General features: G+C 39.1%; 1 protein-coding gene across 1 annotated transcript in view; it reads left to right on the top strand.

Moving 5' to 3' along the window:
* The window catches only part of LOC124615297 (spliceosome-associated protein CWC27 homolog), a 122634-nt gene that overhangs the window by 32974 nt on the left and 62337 nt on the right, over window positions 1–27323 (top strand). The window contains exons 2-4 of the mRNA XM_047143083.1: window positions 8375–8584; window positions 8676–8876; window positions 24509–24648. Coding sequence (XP_046999039.1) covers window positions 8375–8584; window positions 8676–8876; window positions 24509–24648 — 551 coding nt within the window. The remainder of the gene's footprint in view (window positions 1–8374; window positions 8585–8675; window positions 8877–24508; window positions 24649–27323) is intronic.

The raw sequence follows: 27323 nt of genomic DNA on the forward strand, positions 1-27323 counted from the left end.
TACAAATTTTATCAAAGTTGAAGATGATCGAGCTGGGATCAGCTTCTAAATTGGGACACACTGTCCATCGAGTGCAGCAAGATGGAGGTTCCCTAATGTTTTGGGGTGGCATTATGTGGGGCTGATGTACGCAACTGGTGGTCACAGAAGGCAACCGTAACGGCTGTACGATACATGAATGCCATTCTCTGACTGATAGTGCAACCATATCGGCAGCGTATTGGGGAGTCATTCGTTTTCATGAACGACAATTCGCACCCCCACCGTGCACATCATGTGAATGACTTCCTTCAGGATGACGACATCGCTCAACTAGAGTGGCCAGCATATTCACCAGACATGAACCCTATCGAACATGCCTGCGATGGATTGCAAATGGCTGTTTATGGACAATGTGGCCCACCAACCACTGTGAGGGATCTACGCTGTATCGCCATTGAGGAGTGGCACAATCTGGACCAACAGTGCTTTGATGAACTTGTGGATAGTATACCACGACGAATACAGGCATGCATCAATGCGAGAGGACATGCTACTGGGTACTAGAGATACCTGTGTGTACAGCAATCTGGACCACCACCTCAGAAGGTCTCACTGTATGGTAGTACAACATGCAATGTGTGGTTTTCACGAGCAATAAAAAGGGCGGAAATGATGTTTATGTTGATCTCTGTTCCAATTTTCTGTACAGGTTCTGGAACTCTCGGAACCAAGGTGATGCAAAAACTTTTTTTTTATATGTGTATCATGGTGCCATTTTTTGACAGGACAATGATTATTTACATGTTGCATGTGACTCTATGAACTGTCTGTGTGATATTAAGGTACTCCCTTGGCCAGCAAGATTCCCAGATCTGCCTTTGATGGCATCAGCTAGGGCGTCATCTTCATCCCAGTGCCAGTATCTAGGATATCAAGGGTCAGTTACAACAGCTGTAGGTTACCTTGCCTCAGGAGAGGATAGACTCATTTCACGATGCTCTTTACAATAAAATTGGTCCTGGCCAGAGGGGGCGCATGTCATACTGATAAGTGGTATCACTCTGCCAAGTTCATTGTAAATGTGACTCGGTCACTGAAATAATATCACATACCCTCTCTACCCATGAACTTTCATTCCATTTCATCGTCTGCTTCTGCTTACTTCACTTTTTTTGTCAGGGCGTGTACGTAGACAGGATTTCCTGTCCACTAATTATGCTAAAATATGTTTTATGCAATATTGTTTTCTATCCTGAGGTTTCTGGAGCAGACAGTATGTGATAAGTTCCAAAAGCTCCTCATCTGCTATGATTCTGTCTATCATAAACAATATTCTTGTGCTAGTGCTAAAATGGGGTGAAGTGTCATTCTGTTTGCTAGCAGATCACAGTGGAAAAATGGAGAACCAAAATTGTAAGATACTGCATTCAGAGAACACAGAGTTTCCAGTGCGTAACTCTCATTACGGTATCACTGGTAAAGACATATGTTTTGCATCAATGGGGAACTGAGCTGCTTAAGGTGATTAATAACAAGATGAAATCAACAATACAGCCAAGGCAGTGATCAGTTTATTAATACTAGTCTTGGTACGTCACTTCCCCTGTCCTGCAGCTGGAGCGCTCATCTGTGTGTGGTTCTTGTAATCTACCAATTTCAGTACACTTCATTCTAGTTCATAAGCTAGCAAAAGGTCATCCATACAATTAGTCAGGGTTCTGTGCATGAATTTAGGTAACAATTTAATGAATGTTGCATGCACCTAAGTTGCTTAGGTCAAGGTTTTAAGGCATATTGTGGCAATCACTTTCTCTCCCACCCCCCTCATCTCTCTCTCTCTCTCTCTCTCTCTCTCTCTCTCTCTCTCTCTCTCTCTCTCCTCCCCCCCCCCCCTCTCCCCCCTCTCTCTTAAAGTGATCAGTCTTACACATGTACAGTATTTGTAAAACTGAAAAACAGGTACCATACATGTGTAAGATATTATCTATCATTTAATGAAGAGCCATTTTATCTTACAACTAACATGGTTCATTGAGTCACATATTTGATTGTTTATAAAACAGTGGTTTTTCAATATAAGCCCTTTGACTACAGTGCATTTATCCCAGCAGGACTCCAAATTTGTTTACAACTTGCAAACTATTCATTCTCAACACAAGTAACTTTTTTGTTTTAACCCTTACATTTGACGAGTTGTATACATGGAAGAACCCTGGAGATACTAGAAGGTTTCAGATAAATTATATAATGGTAAGACAGAGATTTAGGAACAAGGTTTTTAAATTGTAAGACATTTCCAGGGGCAGATGTGGACTCTGACCACAATCTATTGGTTATGAACTGTAGATTAAAACTGAAGAAACTGCAAAAAGGTGGGAATTTAAGGAGATGGGACCTCGATAAACTGAAAGAACCAGAGGTTGTACAGAGTTTCAGGGAGAGCATAAGGGAACAATTTACAGGAATGGGGGAAAGAAATACAGTAGAAGAAGAATGGGTAGCTTTGAGGAATGAAATAGTGAAGGCAGCAGAGGATCAAGTAGGTAAAAAGACGAGGGCTAGTAGAAATCCTTGGGTAACAGAAGATATATTGAATTTAATTGATGAAAAGAGAAAATACAAAAATGCAGAAAATGAAGCAGGCAAAAAGGAATACAAATGTCTCAAAAATGAGATCGACAGGAAGTGCAAAATGGCTAAGCAGGGATGGCTAGAGGACAAATGTAAGGATGTAGAGGCTTATCTCACGAGGGGTAAGATATATACTGTCTACAGGAAAATTAAAGAGACCTTTGGAGAAAAGAGAACCACTTGCATGAATATCAAGAGCTCAGATGGAAACCCAGTTCTAAGCAAAGAAGGGAAACCAGAAAGGTGGAAGGAGTATATAGAGGGTCTATACAGGGGCGATGTTCTTGAGGACAATATTATGGAAATGGAAGAGGATGTAGATGAAGATGAAATGGGAGATATGATACTGCTTGAAGAGTTTAACAGAGCACTGAAAGACCTAAGTTGAAACAAAGCCTCGGGAGTAGACAACATTCCATTAGAACTACTGACATCCTTGGGAGAGCCAGTCCTGACAAAACTCTACCATCTGGTGAGCAAGATGTATGAGACAGGTGAAATACCCTCAGACTTCAAGAAGAATATAATAATTCAAATCCCAAAGAAAGCAGGTGTTGACAGATGTGAAAATTACCGAACTATCAGTTTAATAAGTCACAGCTGCAAAATACTAACGCGAATTCTTTACAGACGAATGGAAAAACTGGTAGAAGCTGACCTCGGGGAAGATCAGTTTGGATTCTGTAAAAATGTTGGAACACGTGAGGCAATACTGACCCTACGACTTATCTTAGAAGAAAGATTAAAGAAAGGCAAACCTACATTTCTAGCATTTGTAGACTTAGAGAAAGCTTTTGACAATGTTGACTGGAATATTCTCTTTTAAATTCTAAAGTTGGTAGGGGTAAAATACAGGGAGCGAAAGGCTATTTACAATTTGTACAGAAACCAGATGGCAGTTATAAGAGTCGAGGGACGTGAAAGGGAAGCAGTGGTTGGGAAGGGAGTGAGACAGGGTTGTAGCCTCTCCCCGATGCTATTCAATCTGTATATTGAGCAAGCAGTAAAGGAAACAAAAAAAAAGTTCGGAGTAGGTATTAAAATCCATGGAGAAGAAATAAAAACTTTGAGGTTTGCCGATGCCATTGTAATTCTGTCAGAGACAGCAAAGGACTTGGAAGGGCAGTTGAACGGAATGGACAGTGTATTGAAAGGAGGGTATAAGATGAACATCAACAAAAGCAAAACGAGGATAATGGAATGTAGTCGAATTAAGGCGGGTGATGCTGAGGGAATTAGATTAGGAAACGAGACACTTAAAGTAGTAAAGTAGTTTTGCTATTTGGGGAACAAAATAACTGATGATCGTCGAAATAGAGAGGATATAAAATGTAGACTTGCAATGGCAAGGAAAGCGTTTCTGAAGAAGAGAAATTTGTTAACACCGAGTATAGATTTAAGTGTTAGGCAGTCGTTTCTGAAAGTATTTGTATGGAGTGTAGCCATGTATGGAAGTGAAACATGGGCGATGGATAGTTTAGACAAGAAGAGAATAGAAGCTTTTGAAATGTGGTGCTACAGAAGAATGCTGAAGACTAGCTGGGTAAATCACATAACTAATGAGGAGGTATTGAATGGAATTGGGGAGAAGAGGAGTTTGTGGCACAACTTGACTAGAAGAAGGGAACGGTTGGTAGGACATGTTCTGAGGCATCAAGGGATCACCAATTTGGTACTGAAGGGCAGCGTGGAGGGTAAAAATCGTAGAGGGAGACCAAGAGATGAATACACTAAGCAGATTCATAAGGATGTAGGCTGCAGTAAGTACTGGGAGATGAAGAAGCTTGCACAGAATAGAGTAGCATAGAGAGCTGCATCAAACAAGTCTCAGGACTGAAGACCACAACAACAACATATGACGAAATACCTATCCTTCCAAAGAAATTTTTGAGTTTAGGAATTTTAAGAAGGTATGAGCCAAATCTAGAAAGGATAGTGGCTGTGAAACTATTTTGAAACCTGGCAAGTGCACTTTTTGCCCTGACAGTGACTGATTAGTAAGCATGGTCCTTGATATGGTGCATGCACAGTTTTTTGTACCAATCTTTTAAGCTCGTGTATGTTTTGTGTCCAACCGTGGTGTTGGGCTAGTGCCTTTGATTAATAATCAGCATTGGCAGCCAAAGATTTTCAGCATAAGAGGTTACGCTCATTCCACCAACGGCCTTTTTGAAGAGGGTGGAGGAGCATACACAGGTTCAGGGCACTCTCTTACCCTTGGGTTGGGAAACTGCCTTTGAAAGCAGAATAATCAGCAATGATCAACAGAATGAGGACGCAGAAGGCAATGGAAACCACTGCATTAAAGACACACACCGTGTATCCACAAGACATGTGACCTGTAATTGAAAAAGTGTCATGATTATCTCTCCATTGGCAAAAGATTCCAGAATAGTCCCCTACCCAGATCTCCAGCAGGGGACTGCCAAGGGGAAGTGACCATGAGAAAAAGATTGAATAACCAACAAAAGGATAACATTCTATGAGTCAGAAGCTTGAACGAGGTAGGGAGGCTAGAAAATCAGAAAAGGGAAATGCAAAGGCTCAATCTAGATATATTAGGGGTCAATGAAGTGAAATGGAAAGAAGACAAGGATTTCTGGCCAGATGAGTACAGTGTAATATCAACAGCAGCAGGGTATAACATGGGTAGAATTTATTATGAATAGGAAGGTAGGACAGAGAGAGTTCTACTGTGAACAGTTCCGTGGTAGGATTGTTCTTATCAGAATCAACAGCAAGCCGCCACTGACAGTGATAGTTCAGTATACATGCCGATATAGCAAGCTGTAGATGAAGAGATAGAGAAAGTATATGAGGATATTGAAAGGGTGATACAGTATGTAAAGGAAGATGAAAATCTAATAGTCATGGGTGACTGGAATGCAGTTGTAGGGGAAGGAGTAGAAGGAAGGTTACAGGAGAGTATGGGCATGGGACAAGAAATGAGAGAGGAGAAAGGGTAATTGAGTTCTGTAACAAATTTTTACTAGAATCACAAGAGGAGGAGGTATACTTGGAAAAGGCCACATGATATGGAAAGATTTCAGCTAGATTACATCATGGCCAGACAGAGATTCCGAAATCAGATACTGTACTGTAAGGCATGCACAGGAGCAGACATAGATTCAGATCACAATTTATTAGTTATGAAGAGTAGACTGAAGTTTAAGAGATTAGTCAAGACAAATTAATATGCAAAGAAATAGGATATGGAAGTATTAAGGAATGATGCTTGAAGTTCTCTAAGGCTATAGAAACAGCAGTAAGGAATGACGTACTAGGCAGTACAGTTGAAGAGGAATGGACATCTCTAAAAATGGCAAAAGGGCAATCACAGAAGTTGGAAAGAAGAATGTAGGTACAAAGAAGGTAACTGCAAGGAGACCACAGGTAACAAAAGAAATACTTCAGCTGATCGATGAAAGGAGGAAGTACAAAAATGTTCAGGATAATACAAATTGCTGGGGAATGAAGCAAATAGGAAATGCAGGGAAGCTAAGATGAAATGGCTGCATAAAAAATGTAAAGAAATTGAAAAAGAATAGATTGTTGGAAGGAATGACTCAGCATATAGGAAAGTCAAAACAACCTTTGGTGAAATTTAAAGCAAGGGTGGTAACATTAAGAGTCCAACGGGAGTTTCATTGTGAAATGCAGAGGAGAGAGCGGATAGGTGGAAGGAGTCATTGTAGGCCTCTATGAGGGGGAAGATTTGTCTGACAAGATAGAAGAAGAAACGGGAGTTGATTTAAGATAGGGAATCCAGTATAGAATCAGAATATGAGAGAGCTTTGGAGGACTTAAGATCAAATAAGGCAAAAGGGATAGATAACATTCCAGCAGTATTTCTAAAATCAATAGAGGCAGTGGCAGAAAAATGGCTATTCACATTGGTGTGTAGAGTGTATGAGTCTGGTGACATACCATCTGGCTTTCAGAAAAATATCACCCACAGAATTCTGAAGACTGCAAGAGCTGACAAATGTGAGAATTACCCCATAATCAGCTTAACAGCTCATGCATCCAAGTTGCTGTCAAGAATAATATACAGAAGAATGGAAAATAAAATTGAGAATGTGTCAGGTGACAATCAGTTTGGCTTTAGGAAAGGTAAAGGCACCAGACAGGCAATTCCGACATTGCGGTTGATAATGGAAGCAAAACTAAAGAAAAATCAAGCCACGTTCATGGGATTTGTTGACCTTGAAAAGCGTTCGATAATGAAGAACATAGACCTTACTTTGAGGAATAAATTCTTGAGAATGTATGTTTGGGGCACAGCATTGTATGATAGTGAAACATGAACTGTGGGAAAACTGGAACAGAAGAAAATCAAAGCATTTGAGATGTGCTGCTACAGGCGAATGTTGAAAATTAGGTGGACTGATAAGGTAAGGAATGAGGAGGTCCTCCACAGAATCGGAGAGGATAGGAATATGAGGAAAACAGTGACAAGGAGAGGGGACCGGATGATAGGACATCTGTTAAGGCATCAGGGAATGACTTCCATGGAACTAGAGGGAGCTGAAGAGGGCAAAAACTGAAGAGGAAGACAGAAATTGGAATACATCCAGCAAGTAATTGAGGACATAGGTGGTAAGTGCTACTCTGAGATGAAGAAGTCGGTGCAGTAGAGGAATTCATGGGGGACCACATCAAACCAGTCAGAAGACTGATGACTCAAAAAGAAAAAAAAAGTTTTTTTGTTTGGGCAAATAACTTAGTTGTAGCTACTCTAACCTCCATTACTGTAAGCTCCATGCATTGCAGCTGCTACCATTGGGCTGTCTGACAGAATGTTGACTATTGCTACGTGCAAGATAACAATGTTGGTGGACTGCTTTATGAGGAGCAAATATGGGTGGACTGTTCATGAAACCATACTGCAAAGAGAGTAGTGACTCAAAGTCTGGTACTCTCTCAACTGACTATCTTACAGGTTGCTCAAAGACTGACTAACTGCTAAGTGACAGGAGTGATATGATTTCCTAGTTGTCATGTGATCAGTATGCAAACTCCTTGCATTGATCCGTGGCTCTGAGATTGACACTAACGCCTAGAATGAGACCTCTATGGGAGGGAGGTGTTGTGCTATTCACGTATCTCAGCAGCATGTTTGGTGTAGGGCCTATTCTGAGGAGCGAGTTCCTGGAAGGTTCCTGTAAGCTCCTGGTGAAATAATTTTGTGAATGATAGACAGCGAGAATTCAGGCAATGTCTTCAGGCCATGGGAAAAATCCACTTATTCCTGCCCACACTTTTTTGCATGAAGTTTGACTAAACAGACAGTAACATGGTCCATAGAAACCCAGTGGCTTCTATGACTCTTTAGTTAGTTAGTTAATAAAAGTTTAGTTCATCCACTAGTGGATAGGAACGGTCAGGAGAGACAGTCCTTTTGTCACCTCCTGTTGGTATCTGGCATTAGAACTTAGTTTAAATTTTGATTGTGATAGCGCAGCTAAATTTTTCTTCTGAAAAAAAGTGGGTCTGTCCAAAATTATTATTATTATTTTATTTTTTTTTATTTTTTTTCCCTCTCTCTAAACACTTAAGGCCAGTGCCAGAAAAAGACGTCTACAATTTCCATCCCCATACTTGTCCAACCTGAGCTCATTAACAGTAAGGCATTAAATCTGAACTTTCTTCTTTAGAACACGTGTTCTCGTTGCTATATGCCTAGTTTTTTTAATATATGTTTTAGAAATATTTTGTATTTTATGAAACGTAGATGACCACAACATTTTTACATTTTTAGGTCCTGCTGAAGACAACAGTCGGTGACATCGATATAGAGTTATGGTCTAAGGAAACACCAAAAGCATGTCGAAATTTCATTCAACTGTGTTTGGAAGGATACTACAACAACACTATATTCCACCGAGTGGTGAAAGGTTTCATAGTTCAAGGTGGAGATCCAACAGGTACTGGTACTGGTGGTGAAAGTATATACGGACAACCATTTAAGGTATGTAGTCATTTTCCTTTTCTTCCTTTTTGATTTTCTTGTAATTCTTGCTTGGCATTTATGTAATCTTACTGCAAACTATTTCCTCTAGGATGAATTTCATACTCGTTTAAGATTCAATCGCAGGGGTCTGGTAGCCATGGCAAATGCTGGTAAAGATGACAATGGTTCTCAATTTTTCTTCACCTTTGCTGCTGCCCCAGAGCTTCAGAATAAACATACCATTTTTGGAAAAGTAACTGGTGAAACGATCTACAACATGCTGAAACTGGAAGAAGCCCTAGTAGATGAGGTATTGTTTTCATAGTTAATGGTGTTATTTTGTACACAATTTTTAGAATTGAGATATATGTGGCTGTGTCCTCTATATTTCTTTTGTTTTTGTGATGTCTTCGGGTTGATGAATCCTGTGTCAGATTTTGTGATGCATCTTCTTATTAAAGATCTCTATCCAATACACAGTCATCCATGTACAGTTTGCTTATACTTGATGTTATAATTACTTTCCTGTATTTGCAAGCAACATCTTTGAAATACAATTTAAGAATTTAAATGTCAGTATTGGTGGTAATCAACTGTGCTTTCCTACATCAACACTACTGGCTCACTATTTGATTTCTGACGTACATGTAATTTTAATGTAATTGTATACATAAAAAATGTACTCACCAAGTGGTGGCAGGAGAACACATATATAAAAGGTATTACAGTCTGCAAGCCAGTGGCTCCTTCTACTGGCAAAAGTGTTAAAGAGGAAGGAAGAGGGGTGAAGGTAAAAGGATTGGTGAGGTTTAGGAAAAGGGGTAGAGTTCAGAAAAGTCACCCAGAGCCTCAGGTCAGGGAAGGCTTATTGGACAGGATGAGAAGGAAAGACTGAGTTTCATCAGTTGTCATAGTGAATCACAAATATTTTCGTAGTCCTGCCATACTTGTCTTCCATAAACAGTGGCTGGCAATGTCATATAACAGGTAAGAACATATCAGTAGGAGTGCTGAACATGTAATAGATTATTCTTTTCTGATGGTTGCAGAAAGAATGGTTTCTTTGTGCGTCTCATTCACTTGAAAAACTTTATTAAGGTTAACAGTTATGTTAATGGGTTAGTTCCTTTATACTGCCACAACTAAATCAGATCAAAGCAACTTTAGTCCATTATTCTCTGCGTGCCCTTCTGTGTTCCAGGCCAAGTGGATTGTGGCACAACTGGAACTTACTTTGTGTTTGCACTTTTTTTTTACAAGAAGAAAAGGGAAACATAAGAGTTTTATCAAACTCTTTATCATTTAACACATCTGTATCTGTACTCTGCAAACCAAGGTGAAGTGCATGGCAGAGGGTATCTGCCATTGTGCCAGTTATTAGGGCTTTTTCCATTCCTTTCACATGTGGAGCACAGGAAGAAGGCTCACTTAAATGCCTCTGTGCACACTGTAATTAATCTAATCCTGTCTTCACAATCCCTGCAGGAGCAACATGTGGGCAGTTGTATCACATTTGCGGATTCATCACATAAAGTTGGTTCCAGAAACTTTTTAAGTTGTTTGTCATATCACATTCTGCATCTGGCTTCAAGCGTCTGTCAATTCAGTTCTTTCAGCATCTTTATGACATTCTCCTGTAGGTTAAACAAATGTGTGACCATTTGTGTTGCCCTTCTTTGTATTCGTTCAATATCCCTTGTTAGTCCTATTTGTTACAGATCTCATACAATTTGGGCAATATTCTGCTAAGGGTCACATGAGTGTTTTGAATGGAGTGTCCGTTGTAGACTGATTGTACTTCTGTAGTACTCTACCACTGAACTGCAGTCTGCCACTTGCTTTACTTATGACCAAGACTCTTATTTCATATACCTAAAAAATTGTTAAGTATTTATGTGGGTTGACAGATTCCAACTGTGCCTCACTGATACTGTACCGTGGTTAAAGGATACTATGTTTTTTTCATTTTTCGAAGGACACAGTATTACATTTTTGAACATTTAAAGTGAGTTACCAATCATTGCAGAACTATGAAATTTTATCAAGATCTGACAGAATAACTGTGCAGCTTTTTTCAGACAGTACTTCAGCATAGATACGTGCATCATCTGCAAAAATACCTGAGGTTATTATTAATATTGTCTACGAGATCATTAATACACAACATCAACAGCCAGTGTCCCAACACACTTCCCTGGGACGTACCTCAAGTTACTTCTACATCTTGTCAGTTCTCTATCAGAGACAACATGCTGTGATCTCCCCGCTAAGAAATCCTCAAACCAGTCACAAATGCCACTTCAAACACCATACAAAAATACTTTCAATAATAAGGGTATGTATTAAATAAGTCAAGAACCACTACATTGATCTGACTGCCTTGATCCTTGGCTTTCATTATGTAATGTGAGAAAAGCACAAGTTGGGTTTTGCACAGTTGATGTTGTCAGAATTCGTGCTGATTAGCATGGAGCAGGTGATTCTGTTCAAGATACCTCATTACATTTTAGCTCAGAATGTGTTCCAAGATTCAACAACAAATGGATGTCGAGGATATTGTACGGTAGTTTCATGAATCACTTCTGCTGCCCTTCTTATGGATGGAACCACAGAGGAAGTGTTTTATTCATGGGATTTTGAGTATACTTTATTATTCACGAATGGCCCCAGTAGAACCACGCGCGGTACAGTCAATCAATGTTGCTTTTGACGAAAGGACTTCCTGTGTGTCCAAATTTGTTTCATCCTTTCTGAATGAAGTCTCTTTGTTTCATCAGACCATAGTGTTCCAGTCTGTTTTCTGATTTCCCTCTGACCAACTTTCCAATCAAATACCTTTTGTCTATATGTTTTTCTATCTATAACGTCTGCCTCTGTTATACTACCTACTTTAAGGTCCCCCTTAATTGCAGCGATCCATTTAATTGGCTCAGTTTTTGCCTTACTTCTGTTTTCATAGAATTCTGCTATTTGATTTGTCAACCTAGTGGGTGCCATTCTTTTAATGTGGCCATAAAATTTAAGTCTTTGTTTTCTCATGTCACCATGCAGTCTGTGTCTTCTTCTATTTTCTTATTACTTCTCACTACAAATTTCTCCATCAGTAATTATGGGGCTTAATATTTTCCAAATAATCTTTCTTTCTTTTGAAATTCTTCAATATCCCTCTTCCTATTTAAAATTAAAGTTTCTGTTCCATAAAGATATCCAGGTTTGTCTAAGTTAACTGAATGCCTAAGTTTAGTGAGTTTAGAAAGTGATTTTTTCTCATAAATATTTTGTGTTAATCTGAATGCAGTTGCCATTTTTTGACAGCATATTTGTTTGCAGTTTTTTCCAGGCAGTTGTCCTGTTTGATTTCCCCCAAGTATTTAAATTGAGAAACCCTTTTTATTTTTCCATATTTCGCTTCGATATATGTTATGGTCAAAACAGGTGCTAACTCAGTGGCAAATTTAGTATACAATCTGATAGGGGTTCCATCAAGCCCTGGAGCTTTTTTCAGTTATAACTACTTCTACTGTTTCTCAATGCCATTGACACTAATAGCTATTTCACTCACATTTACATTGGTACAAGAATTAATTTGGGGCATTACTCTATGGTTCTCCTTTGTGAAGGAACATTTGAAAAAAAAGTTTAAATAACTTATGGGAATGCAGCCAGATGAAGCTGTTGACAAGAACCAAAATTTCGAGAAGCATACCCTGTCATTTTCAAGGCAAAACTGCAGTTTGTATACACCAGGAGAAACTCAGGGCTCATGTTTGAAAATGAAGTTAAGCATTTATGCTTTTGCTTTGCTACCCTGAGTTTCAGTTCCTGTCTTGTGAGTGGACATCTGGATACTAACTTTGTTGCCACTTGCAGCCTTTACACACCACCAGAATTTCTTCGGGCTATGTGAAAAATCTTTCGATAAAATTCTAGTATGGTAGTCACTGAAGGCTTCACACGTTGTCTTCTTGACAGCTAAACATGTTTAATTTAGCATCTATCTATTTATTTTATTTTTCACATGTATCTGGATGTGGTTGTTCATAGTGTAATACCTTTGATATTATTTTTCAGAACTTTTAGTTTTACTACTATGATTAAGAAGCTAATTAATACCTCAGTTGTTAGCTAAGTACCTCATAGAATTAGATTCATTTTTACTGCAAATTCCTCATGCAGATATTGAACAGTAAATAGTGTAAGGAATGCAGCTAAAAATAATGGATATTTAGCTTTTTTGGTTACATTTACTTTTTCATGCAACAGGCCAACCATTTTGTAAGGCATTACTGTACTGACCACCAAGGATTGAAAAAGTATAAAGAAAACACCAGTAACCCAGGAAAACATTATGATTAAAAAGAGTATGTTACAACAGTAGATCAGCATAAAGTATGTTACAACAGGTTCAGCACACAGTTTTAATCTGCCAGGAAGTTTCATATCAGCACACACTCTGCTGTAGAGTGAAAATTTCATTCTAGAAACAACCCCCAGGCTGTGGCTATGCTATGTCTCCACAATATCCTTTCTTCCAGGAGTGCTAGTTCTGCAAGGTTCGCAGGAGAGCTTCTGTGAAGTTTGGAAGGTAGGAATTTCGGTCTGACACACTGTTTTAATCTGCCAGGAAGTTTCATATATGTTACAACAGTAGCTCAGCAAAACAAGTGAAACTACATTGATTTGTATTATCTATGTATAGCAGACAACTGCTTGTTTAGAGTACAGTGGCAGTTGATGCTATGTGAACCCTAAGCAGTGAGAAATTTTTCTACTGTAATTATTTAATAGTAAAAATTTTGCTCTTATAGATAACAATTTTAAAAATTTGAATTTTTCTTTCCATTCTTGTCTTTATAGATCTTCATCTTTTTCCTTTTTACAATTGATTTTTATTTTATTACATTCTCTCTGTGCTGTTATAACTGATTAATGTTGAAATCACTGTTTGGGAGTATTGTGAGAATTGTAAAAGTTTTAGTGATTGCTGTGAGCTAGAGAATTAAGTCATTAATGACTCTCTCGTATGTGCATGTCGAGTCTGTAGTGAAGGCAGAAAAATCGCTGACCTAAAGGCTAGAATTTGATTCTCTCAGGCACTACTTGATGCTGTGTAACTTAAACTGGTGAGAGTTGTGGTAAGGGTGGGGGTTGAAAGAGATGCTAAAAAAATAGCAGAGAAAGTGGATAGTTTAAGCTGTGTCAAGGTGGAAAGTGCTTATGACCTACTTCAGGAAAAGGAAAAATAACCTCATCCTGGTTCAGAAAATTAGGACGCAGCAGAGTGTGAGTATGAATGGTTCAGTAACTCAGGCAGATACCACACAGTAAAAGAAAACCCTTACATGGTTTGTAGCAATTGTGGAAGAACTGTTGATTGACATCCACAAGAAATTTTGAGCTCCAAGGTCCAGGTCACTAGAATTGTGAAATCAGTTGCCAGCTTAATCAGGGACAGAATTGGATTTTCCATCTAAGATGTTAGATGCTGTAGACACTTCAAGGATCCTGCAGCATTGCTTGAAACAAATATATCACACACACACACACACACACACACACACGTCATTTACAGAAATATAACTTAGTCATTCAGAATACGCATAATAACAGACTTTGCACTAGCAGCAGTACACCAAGAGTCCACATATCGAGTTTCTCATGTACAAGAAGCTGACTTATAGTGCCTGGATTCAAGCATTTACTTAAACATTACAAAACAAATGGGACTGAGGCAATCCATTCTGCAGTGATAACTATAAAAAGAGGAGCTTTATGTCTTCTCCATGTTTTACCAGTGAATCTGTTTGAAATGTAATTCCCTTATACTAGACAAGGACCAACAGAAAGTGAGAAATTTGTGTTAATATTATATACAAGTGTGATTTGATAACTGATAAAAAAGCAAGGAAAAACTTTGTTTTGTAAACAACTCACCTTACTCATCTACATCTGCATCTACATCATACTCCTCAAGCCACCTAATGCTGTGTGGCAAAGGGTACTTTTGGTACCACTATCTGATCCCTCCAACCCTGTTCCACTTGTGAACAGTGCATGGGAAGAATGATTATCAGTAAGCCTCTGTATTGGCTCTAATCTCTCAAATTTTCTCCTCATGGAGATGTGTGTGTGTGTGTGTGTGTGTGTGTGTGTGGGGGGGGGGGGGGGGGAGGGGGGGGGGAAGTAATATGTTGTCTGACTCCTTCTGAAAAGTGCCGTCCTGAAATTTCAATAGTAAATCTCTTCATGATACACAACGCCCCTCTTGTAACATCTGCCAGTGGAGTTTGTTTAGCATCTCCGTAACACTCTCTCACCAGATAAACAATCCCGTGATGAAACGCACAGCTCTTCATTGGATCTTCTCTATCAACTCTATCAGTCCTACCTGATAGGGATCTCATAAGGATACATATTTGGTCCAGCTTTTTCGTCCCACCGGAAAAACAGATTCTGTCAAACTCTACAAAATACTCGTTGACTACAACTGTAATTTCCTCATTTGATGAAAACTTCTTCCCGGTAAGCAAAATTTCAAGTTAGTGTACAGGAAAAAGTAACTTGTAGCTAATTCCTTTAAATTTGGTGGACGAGGAAAGCTCAGTTCATGCACTTTGCCATTGTTGTCACTGATGTGTGACTTGGTGCATTATCCTGATGGAATAATGTGGCAACCTTGGTCTTTTTTTTTCAGTAAAAACAAGTTTCAAACAATCCAACAGTGATGCTTTAGCCTTTTTACAAGTAATCTATGAGAATCATTCTTTGGGAATTCCAAAAAAAAAAAAAAAAAAACAGTGGCCATCAACTTACCAGCTGACAAAATGGTCTTTGCCTTCTTCAGTGCACTTTCACCAGTCTTTGGCCATTGTTTTGACTGCCATTTCGACTCTAGTGTGTAATGTTGGATCCAGGTTTTGTCAACAGCCACAAATTGGTGCAAAAATTATTGCAGATTGCAGTTAAACAGCACCAGGCATTGTGTTGAAATGTTGTGCTAAATGTGCTTTAGTCGACTGTGAGAAATCATGGCACCCACCTCACACACTGCAATTGACCATGCAGGATATTATGCACTCATTCATCTGAGATGCCTACAGTCTCAGCAATCTCATGAATTTTTATTTGGAGGTCTCACATTACTACTTCATTGATTTTTTGGGTGGTTTCCTTTGTGGTGATCTCTGTTGGATGGCTCAAGTGCACTTCTTCTTTGGTGCTTATCCACCCAAGTTTAAATTCATTAATCCAGAAGTAAAAGGTCATCAGTGATGGTGTAGAGTCTACATGAACTTCATCCATTTCTGTTTTGATTTGTCTTCAAATAAAAATGTTTAATAATAGCACAAAACTCACTTTTCTTCATTTTCAATTGCAGTTGGCACACTAACCAATTCAGATGGCTGTCAGCAATGTAGTGGTCACTGTACATTGTTGAAATTATTTATGCGATCATTGGATTAATCAAGCTTACCAGCAACAAAGGTGCAAAAAAGTTCTGTTCTTTCATAAAAATTTACCAGACTTATCAAATTACTTTCATATGTGTGGTATCTGATCTGTCAGACATGTCCAACAGAACAGACACCACACTCCAAACTCAGTTGAAATTAAATGGTTCTTCGTGCAGAAAGTGTAAAAAACGTGTAGTCAAAGGAATTCGATGCATTAAGTGCAACTTTTGGTTACATGAGAAGTGCGCAAATGCGTGTCTGAAATTTATAAATGACGATATTCAGTGGATATGCCTCGACTGTACTAGTGACAAAAATGCACGACTAACATCCGCACTAAGTTCTAAGGTTGAAATTATTCGTCTTCTTCAAAGTGACATTGATGCTCTGAAAGCAGAACTGACATTACTAAAGCAAGAAAATATTGCATTGAAACGTGAAAAGTGTTGTGCATGTGAAAAAACTTCAATATTAGATGGGCCCACTTTGGCAAATACGTGGAGTGATACAACTGACAAACAACGAAAAAATTCAGCTGCCATTATGAAAGAAAAAGATACTGAAAATACTGATGAACAGAAAAAACCATTGTAATAAGACAGAAAGTGAATTCTTTATTATAGGTGATTCATTGTTGGAAAACATAGTCGTACCAAACTCCAAAATCGACGTTAAACCTGGAATCAGGATGCATCAGTTGCATACACACCTAAACAACGTCTTAAACTCAAGAGAGAACGCAGCAGATATGCATATCAGAAAGCCAAAAGGTGTTTTTATCTATGTGGGAACAAATTCGCTTCAAAACAGCGGTGAGGAAGAAATTGTAAACAACACAAGAAACCTCATCCGACTGGCCAGAAGACTCTACCCGGATTCCAGAATAATAATAAGTGGCATTGTGTACAGAAGATCGGTGAGTGACAGCTATGTGCAGAGAATAAACAGCAATATTAAAGAACAGTGCAATAAACTAGGAGTCGTTTTCATTGATCCCAACAAATTTCTAAGCGCAGTGTGTCTACATCTAAATAGGTTGGGCTGAAAAATATTCAGTAAGATGTTCATAGATACTTGCCAGATCATAAAAAATAAGGGAAACTTATAAGTAGTGATGGGGTAAAAAAACTGGTGTAGCATTAAGAAAGACAAAACCAAACCATTATCTGGCAGGAAATGTGCTAAAGCATGTAAGTGATAGTCAAAGTAGGTATGTTATCCACTGGAATATAAATGCCTTAAACACTGATGCTTCTAAAAATAAAAGCTCCAAAATAGATTAATTGGAAATCATTCTGTCAGAATGTGCAAATATTAAAGTTGTTTGTTTAAATGAGCACTGGTTTACTGAAGACACAATTAAAATTCTAAACAAAATAGGGAACTTCAGATGAGCAAGTAGCTTTTGCAGAAGAAACAAGTCATGTGGAGGCTCATGTATACTTCTACATAGTTATATAAATAATGAGACCAGAAACTGTTTTAATTATTTAAATGAAGAATGTGTGTTCGAGAGCTGTTGTGTAGAAATGGTGGACTCACTAGCAAATGTTATAATAATCTCAATATACAGGATTCCAGGGACGTCAACAACAGAACTATTCTTATCTAAGCTTCATATTATGCTAGAAGGCCTTTGCAGAAAGAAAAAAGTTGTAATAGCTGCTGTTTTTAATATTGATATCACATGTGATAGTACCCACACTTCAAGTTTCACTGACTTAGTAAAGAAATATGGTTTCAAATTGAATTTCTTTGAATCTACCAGAGACATTGGGCAATCAGCAACATGCGTTAACAATGTTCTAACTAATTATGTATATGAAGATGTGTATAAATTTTGTATAGATCTAGGTATTTCAGATCATTGTGCATTGTTCATTGAGCTGCCACAGACAGACAGGAACATTTCACATATGAGAACCCATATGAGCAGGAACTTTAACAAAGAAAACTTGCTAACATTTAGTGAGAAGCTAGGAGATAAAACATGACCTTTTGATTATTGTAACTCAAGTGACGAAAACTTTGAGAAATTCCAAGATAGTTTTCTTGGAGACTTTAATGAAACGTTTCCACCTGCAGTAAAGTAATAAATACAGTAAAGTGGATTACCCAGGGCATAAAAATTTCCAGTGTAAGGAAAAGGCAACTGCACTGAGAACTAAAATATAATAAAGATATTGATTTCATTAAATATGTTAGACTCTATCAAACCATATTTAAAAGAGTTGTCAAGGCAGCAGAACAACTGGCAAATAACAGGCTAATTTTAAATCATAAAAATAAGACAAAGGCTGTGTGGTCAGTCATTAAATCTGAGTTAGGTATTAAAGCCTGTAACCAAGACATTCCAAAAGTTGACATTGAAGGAAATACTATTGTAAATCCAACTCAAATACCAGAGTACTTTAATGAATTCTTTATAAATGTAGCAAAGTCTGATGTAGATGTAACAGATTATCACAACAAAGTAAATCCCTTTGGCCTAGGTGAAAACTCTGAAAACTTTACAAAATTCTCAAAAGTTTCTGTGGAGGATGTAGAAAATGCCATTCTAACATTAAGAAACAAAAAACCTGCAGGTTTGGATGGAATACCCGCCAAAGTTATTAAAGTGGTAGACAATAGCGTTGCAAACCCACTAGCTCAGATAATAAATCAATGTTTCGAAGAGGGCTGTTTCCCAGAGGTACTGAAATATGCTGAAGTCAAACCACTCTTCAAGAAGGGATCAAGAAAGATCATGGGAAATTATCGTCCTATCTCGATTCTCCCAGTCCTATCTAAAATATTTGAAAAACTTGCTGTTGCACAAGTCCAAAACTTCATTGTAAAATATTCTGTTATTCTGAACAATCAATTTGGTTTTCAGCAGGGTAAAAACACCATCGATGCAGTAAACAGTTTCATTGAGAAAATAAGTACATCATTAGACAAGAGAAATAAGGTGGCAGGAATTTTCTGCGACCTCACAAAGGCGTTTGATTCTGTAAACCATGCATTGCTTGTTTACAAACTTGAAAAATATGGCATTAACGGCAGTGCCCTACAATGGCTTAAATCCTACTTATCCAAAGAGTTAGCATTTCTTCAAATGGCACATATTATTTTTCTGACTGGAAAAAAAATATCTCAGGGTGTTCCACAAGGCTCCATATTAGGCCCAGTCCTATTTTTCTTTTATGTTAATGACTTACCATAAAATATCAGCTCCCCATCAGTTCTGTTCGCAGATGATACTTGTGTCTTAGTTGAACATCAGGACTCGGAAAAAATTCCCAAATCTGTGATCAGTACCCTCAGTACCTTAGAAACTTGGTTTCAGTTAAATGTGTTGAATCTAAACATATCTAAGACTCACATGATGCAGTTCAGAAACAAACAGTCAAAATGTGAGCAGATTAAGATTGTACACAACAACCAAGGTACAGAAGAAGTTGACTCAGTTGAATTCCTAGGTTTAAATGTAGATAAAAATTTGAGCTGGCAGGCACACATTGAATACCTGGCCAACAAATTGAGCAGCTTTGCATTTTCAATGCAAATATTGTCAACTGTAACTGACATGGACACACGAAAAGTAGCATATAAAAGCTACTTCGAATCCATGATTAGGTATGGTATTGTTGTTTGGGGTAACTCGACAGACATAGTACGGATACTAAAAATACAGAAAAAAATCATACGAAATATGTGCAGTGCAAATCACAAAGAACCATGTCGACCATTATTTAGAAAACTTAAAATGTTAACTCTGCCATCCTTATACATATATGAGATTATTATGTTTTTGTACACCAGACATGAATTATTTGAGGGAAACCATTTTGTCCATTCACATGATACCAGAAATAAAGAAAATTTTATGCTCCCCACCCACTGCCTCAGACTGTATGCCCAGGGGCCTCAGTACATGGGAATGAAAATTTGTAATAAATAAAAATGGAACAAGTTGATGCAGATGAATTTGACATGTCTCCTGTATGCAAACCAAATGGATTGCAAATGTATGTCATGAGATAAATAAAACATAATTCAACAATTCAATATAAGTAATCTTGACTGCTATGATATCCTCAGTGCAGATGCACAACAGGGTCCAGACCTCCTGTGAGAATACAGGAAACGCTGCGAGCAAATGAGGTAAATGGAGAGCGACACTATTTAGTAATGTGTGATAAGCTGAAAATGAAAATTTGAGTCAGACAGAAAGTGTGCTTGGATAGCCAAAGCAGTTAAGGCGGCTGCTTGTATTAAGTTGGAAATCTGGGGTCAAGTCCTGATCTGGCACAAATTTTCGACTTCCACTATTGACTTACTCCAGTGCCCAGTTGCAGCTGACCTCGGTACCCCCCTTGAAATAGCTAATCTTTGTATTAAGACCTTTAGTCACTGAAGTTGCTCACTTGGTCTTCTTCTATAAATTCTTTCTCAAAAATCAGTAACATGGTTCCAGTTTAAAAGTATCTCAATAAGTAAGTCTCACTCATAGTACATAATTAAGATGCTGCACAGAGTATTTTTTATTTATTTATTTATTTATTTATTGTTCCATGGGACCAAATTAAGGAGAAGTCTTCATGGTCATGGAACGAGTCAATACATGAAATTATAACACGATATTAGAAACAGATAAAATGAAATATAAAAAAACATATTCATTTGACAAGTCGTAAGTTTAAATGAAGAAAATCAACAATGTAACACTGGAATTTGCTTAATTTTTTAGCTCTTCCAGGAGCTCCTCGATGGAATAGAAGGAGTGAGCCATGAGGAAACTCTTCAGTTTAGAATTAAAAGACTTTGGGCTACTGCTAAGATTTTTGAGTTCTTGTGGTAGCTTATTGAAAATGGATGCAGCAGAATACTGCACTCCTTTCTGCACAAGAGTCAAGGAAGTGCATCCTACATGCAGATTTGATTTCTGTCTAGTATTAACTGAGTGAAAGCTGCTAACTCTTGGGAATAGGCTAATATTGCTAACAACAAACGACATTAAAGAAAATATATACTGTGAGGCCAATGTCAGAATTCCCAGATTTTTGAATAGGGGTCGACAAGAGGTTCTCGAACTTACACCACATATAGCTCGATCAGCCTGTTTTTGAGCCAAAAACACCCTTTTTGAATCAGAAGAATTACCCCAAAAAATAATACCATACGACATAAGCGTATGAAAATATGCGAAGTAGACTACTTTTCGTGTTGAAGTATCACTTATTTCAGATACTGTTCTAATAGTAAATAAAGCAGCATTTAGCTTCTGAACAAGATCCTGGACATGGGCTTTCCACAACAGCTTACTATCTATCCGAACGCCTAGGAACTTGAACTGTTCTGTCTCACTTATAACATGCCTATTCTGTCTGATCAAAATATCGGTTCTTGTTGAATTGTGAGTTAGAAACTGTAAAAACTGAGTCTTACTGTGATTTAGCATCAAATTATTTTCCACAAGCCACGAACTTATTTCATGAACTACATTATTTGTTACTGTTTCAATATTCCACACAAGATCCTTCACTATCAAGCTGGTGTCATCAGCAAACAGAAATATTTTTGAATCACCTGTAATACTAGGAGGCATATCATTTATATAAATAAGAAACAGCAGTGGCCCCAGCACCGACCCTTGGGGAACCCCCCACTTAACAGTGCCCCATTGGGACTGAACATCACTACCACTCTCAATATTGCGGAGAATTACCCTCTGCTTTCTGCTCTTAAAGTAAGAGGCGAACCAATTGTAAGCTACTCCCCTTACTCCATAATGGTCCAACTTCTGCAGTAATATTTTGTTGTCAACACAGTCAAAAGCCTTCGTTAAATCAAAGAAAACACCTAGCATTCGCAACCTTTTATTTAATTCGTCCAAAACCTCACAAAGAAAAGAGAATATAGCATTTTCAGTTGTTAAACCATTTCTAAAACCAAACTGAACATTTGACAGCAAATTATGTGAATTTAAATGCTCCAGTAACCTTGTGTATACAACCTTCTCGATAACTTTAGCAAACACCGATGGCATAGAAATAGGTCTAAAATTGTCAACATTATCAATGTCTCCCTTTTTATAAAGTGGTTTCACTACCGAGTCCTTTAATCGGTCAGGAAACCGACCACTCCTAAAGGAAAAGTTACAGATATGGCTGAGAACTGGGCTAACATACATAGAACAATACTTCAGTATTCTGCCAGATACCCCGTCATATCCATGAGAGTTCTTGGTCTTTAGTGATTTAATTATTAACTCAATCTCCCTCTTGGCAGTATCATGGAGGAGCATTTCAGGTAACAGTCTCGGAACACTTTTTTCTAAGAGCGCTATATAATTCCTTGTTGGGACTAGGTTTCTATTTAGTTCACCTGTTATATTCAGAAAGTGATTATTAAATACTGTACATATATGCAACTTATCAGTAACACGGACATTCCCACTACGCACTGATCCTATATCCTCGACCTGTCTCTGCAGACCAGCAACTTCCTTTACGACTGACCATATGGTTTTAATTTTATTCTGAGACTTAGCTATTCTATCTGCATACCACATACTTTTTGCCTTCCTAATAACATTTTTAAGCACCTTACAATACTGTTTGTAATGGGCTGCTGCATTTAGATTTTGACTGTTTCTAACATTTTGATATAATTGCCACTTTGTTCTACAAGATATTCTTATCCCTCTAGTCAGCCACCCAGGCTGCCTGTTTGTGCTAGTACCCTGTTTTAAACGTTCTAACGGAAAGCAACTTTCAAAGAGCATGAGAAAAGTCTTGAGAAAAGCATTATATTTATCGTCTACTGTATCAGCACTATAAACATCTTGCCACTCTTGTTCCTTTATAAGGTTTACAAAGGTCTCTACAGCAACTGGATCAGCTTTCCTGAACAGCTGATGACTATATTTAACACATGTTGCAGCACAAAAATCTTTTAAAGTTAAAATTTGTGCATCATGATCTGAAAGGCCATTCACCTTTTTGCTAACACATTACTTCTAGTAATGAGGAATGAACAAAAATGTTGTCTATGGTTGTTCTTCTGTTCCCTTGCACTCTCGTTGGAAAGAATACGGTTTGCATAAGATTATATGAATTAAAGAGGTCTACCAGCATCCTCTTCCTTGCACAATCACTTATACAATTAATATTGAAGTCACCACATATAACTAACTTTTTGTATTTCCTATAAAGTGAACCAAGAACCTCCTCTAGCTTTAGCAAAAATTTGTGAAATCGGAGTCTGGGGATCTATAAATAACAACAGTTAGAAGTTTAGCTCCGTTAAATTTAGCCACACCTGCACAACATTCAAACACCTTTTCAGTGCAGTACTTTGAAACGTCAATTGACTCAAATGGGATGCCGTTTTTCACATACATGGCTACTCCCCCACACCACAAAGTGCTCCTCGAAAAGCTGCCAGCCAACCTGTATCCTGGTAAAGGAAGCTTCTGAATGATCTCCTTATTTAAGAAGTGTTCAGATATACCAATAATTTCAGAGTCAACATCTATAAGCAGTTCACTAACTTTATCTCTAATACCTTGTATATTTTGATGAAATATACTAATTCCCTCATTACTCAGATACCTAAGCTTTGTCAAAAGTGATTCCCTTGTTAGAGAGACTTCCCTTAAGCAGGAATACCTATCAGCTGACTTCAATCTAAAAAAAGGTGCAGCTCTAACACCCACTACTGCAGGAATTTTCCCATGAGTGATCCCACCAACCCCACCTATGCTGTCACCTATAAGCTTTGCCAACCTCCCCTTCCCATACCTGTTGAGGTGCAGGCCATGTCTAGTGAAACCCGTCCTGCTGATAGACTCCACCGACACCACTGAAATGTGACCCATGCTTTCTGTCATCAGCGCACCCCCAAGTCTCATGTTATTACGCCTGACGGCTGTATTATGTCCACATTTTGAAAATAGGTCATGGGTATGTTACAGATGAGGCTGTACAATGAAAAAAGTTGTGGAAGTTGTTTGTAGGAAAAGGATTTATATATTTCCCTGCCTCGTGTTTGGCTGTATGTGTGAGTTTACAGAATGACAGAAATGACACGTATGTTGATATAGTATGCAGGTGAAATGTGAGAGACTGTCATTAATTACTTTTATCACACTTTCAAACAAAGCAAAATCCAGAATTGGAATAATGACATATTATGATAGAATAGATTGCTGCTCACCATATAGAGGAGACATTGAATTGCAGACAGAAACAGCAAAAAGACTGCTATACATTTGAGCTTTCGACCAAAATGACTTCTTTTAAGGCTTTCGGCCAAAAGCTCAAAATTATAGCAGTCTTTTTTATTCTGCATGCCTGCGACTCAATGTTTCATTTTATCACCTTCCACACTTTTCTCCAATCTACATAACTCACATTGTCTTTATCTGTGGATACTATAGCTCTATGCCTACAGTGAAAATATCATTTTTGTGAAAGTACAGTGCCTTGATTTGCTTCTATAGGATGAACGGCCATTGTATCCTCAGAAAATATTCAAGGCAGAAGTACTGAACAATCCTTTTCCTGATATTGTTCCAAGGAGAGATCCAGCCAAGGAACAAGTGACTGAAGTAAAGAAGAAAGAGAAAAGTGCAGGTGTCAAGTAAGTTTATATACTTCTCCCAGTATTTAGCTTCCCTATGGCTCTGAACGTATGTGCGTCTACATAACTGTTTCATAAATAGATAAAAAATTGAAGAGGCAATACTTGTTACATCTGTGGCTTTTGAAAAGGCAAATATACCCATGCGTCATATGCTGCCCCCACCCCCCTCTCCAGGAAACTGCCACTCTAGGCTGAAGTTTCTGGCTTGCGAACTGGTGATTGCCAGAAGTCCTCTGTAACTAAATGTGCTGGGGATGCTTCAGTGATTGCAGTGTGGCCCATAAGTGGACCAGTGTATACAACAGGAAATGAGGATCTTACGTTAACAACCCAGGCTGTGAAGGTAGTACTAATCTCTGTGAGATGTACTGTAGCCTCAATGTTGATGGGGGTGGATGGCTGTTAAAACAAAAAGACCAGTACGTTGCAACCTCTGGAGCACATACCATACTTCAGTTGTATGAGGCTTGTCCAGATAATGTGGAAATCTATCTGAATTTACTTTCATTTATAAAGCTGTTCATGTGAACAGTGTATTTTCCAACTTATCATACAGAAACACTGCCAGTGGGGTGGGTTTGCTCTCTATGAGCAATAATAATCACTATACAGTAAAAGCCCTTGAATTCTCAGCAAAGAGCATCTACGCAACAAAAGGATACCATTGTGCAACAAGATAAGGAATGTGTTACAAGAGTAGTTTGAAAAGTTTATTGAGTTACCACCAGATGCCAGCTCTAATGCAATGAGGCCTACATGTAATAATAGATCAGTTCTTTGAGTAGAGATATGTGGTGTGGATGTCTCTCTGTTGTTGTTCCCATGTAGTGATTTGTGAAGATGGAAAAAACTGAGAATCGAATAGTGATTAAGTACTTCATAAAAAAAGGTATGAAAGCAGGGAAAATTCAGGCTGATTTTCAGAACAAACTTGGAGGCTCGATCCTTCATATTCAGATGCCTTCATATTCAGATGTTGCTAAGTGGACAAATGAGTTTTAATTTGGTGTGGATAGCTTAAATGATGATCTGCCTAGTGTTCGGTCCAAATGTTCCCCTACCCCAGAAATTGCTGCTAAAGAGCATAAAATGGTCATGGAGGATCACCACCTGAAAATATGACAAATTGCTGAAGCTGTAGAGATGTCATCTGAATGAGCATATTGCAGTAGCCACCGGAAAGATCGCAGGAGGCGCACATCGGCACGGCGCGTCATGGACGGTAGTTGCCGCAAGTAGAGTCCCGTCCACCAGAGGGCACGCGAGTATTCGGACGCGACCTCTGCCGGCGTAACAACAACAACAACAACTCAGGCAGCACGAGCCGTGCCCAGTCAGTTAACATCGGGTATGCCTAGGACACAGTCCCGGTCTACGCTAAGTGAAGTGCGACGTAAACGTGAACAGTGTTACTACACAATTGGCGATGAGTAGGGTCGTTCTTTCGCATGTTGCATCGTTGTTCCGGTTTCGCAGCTTCTCCACGGCATGGAGGATTTAGTGTGGGTTTTGGTTGAGCAGCAGACGGAGCTCATGGCCACCATGAAACAAGTGCTTCCGGCGTTGCTTTCCACGCCGTCTGCTCCAGCGCCGTTCCCTCCTCCCTTTCCCCCGTATGACGAGACGGTGGAGGATTGGGACACATATGAACATCGCCTTCGGCAGCATTTCCAGGCGTTTCATGTTGCCGATGCGGAGGTATGTCGTGCTCTCTTCTTGTCTTGGATATCTCCCTCGCTGTATCAAGTTTTGCAGCAGCTAGCGCCGTTGCAGGAACCCTCGTCCTTGTGTTTTGACGCATTGTGTTCATTGCTGTCTTCATATTATCGCCGCCGCACGCATGTTGTGGCGGCTAGGGTCGAGTTCTATCAATGCAAGAAACAGCCCCATCAGTCTTAGAGGGCGTGGGCCGCTACCCTGCACGGTCTTAGTCGCAAGTGTCATTTTGTCACGGAGCATTCGCGAGAGTCATATGCCCACGTTATGGCACGCGACGTCATTGTTCCTTCGGCCCCTGATTGGGTGGTTCGACAATGGGCCCTGCAGTTAGAAGACCCTTCCCTTGAGGAAGTCCTGTCCATTGCTCAATCGTATGAAGTCTCTTACGCCGCAGGTCAACAGCTGGAAGCGTGGTGCGACGTCGCGGCAGTTCAGGGCGGCGCGTCCGCGTCCACTGTGTCCGGGGTGGACAACGTGCGAGTGGTACAATCTGGCTGTTACGGCCGCTCCCGCACGGCGCGTAAACAGAATTCCAGCCGCCGGGCCCCGTTGCCGTCCTGTGCGTCGTGCTATACACATCATGATCGGTCAGAGTGCCCCCAGCGTTGGGCCATTTGTCGCAAATGTAATAAAAAAGGTCACATTGCTAAAGTTTGCCGCTCAGCCTCAAAAGAATCGAAGGAAGCAGGTACAGAGGACATGGGCATTGACATTCAGGAAGTTTCATCGGGCCAGGCTCCCGACGCATCGGCACCCAAACTCTTTATCGAGGTGTCAGTTCTGTCATGCCGGTTACAACTGCAAGTAGATACGGGTGCGGCAGTTTCGTTGTTGAATGCACAAACTTATTCCGACCTTGGATCGCCCCCGTTGGCGCCAGTTTACCGGCGTCTATGCGGTTATGGTAAACAGTTCATTCCCCTACTGGGTCAATTCACTACCGACGTGACTTA

The sequence above is a fragment of the Schistocerca americana genome, chromosome 5 (genome assembly GCF_021461395.2).
Source record: "Schistocerca americana isolate TAMUIC-IGC-003095 chromosome 5, iqSchAmer2.1, whole genome shotgun sequence".
Lineage (NCBI taxonomy): Eukaryota > Metazoa > Arthropoda > Insecta > Orthoptera > Acrididae > Schistocerca > Schistocerca americana.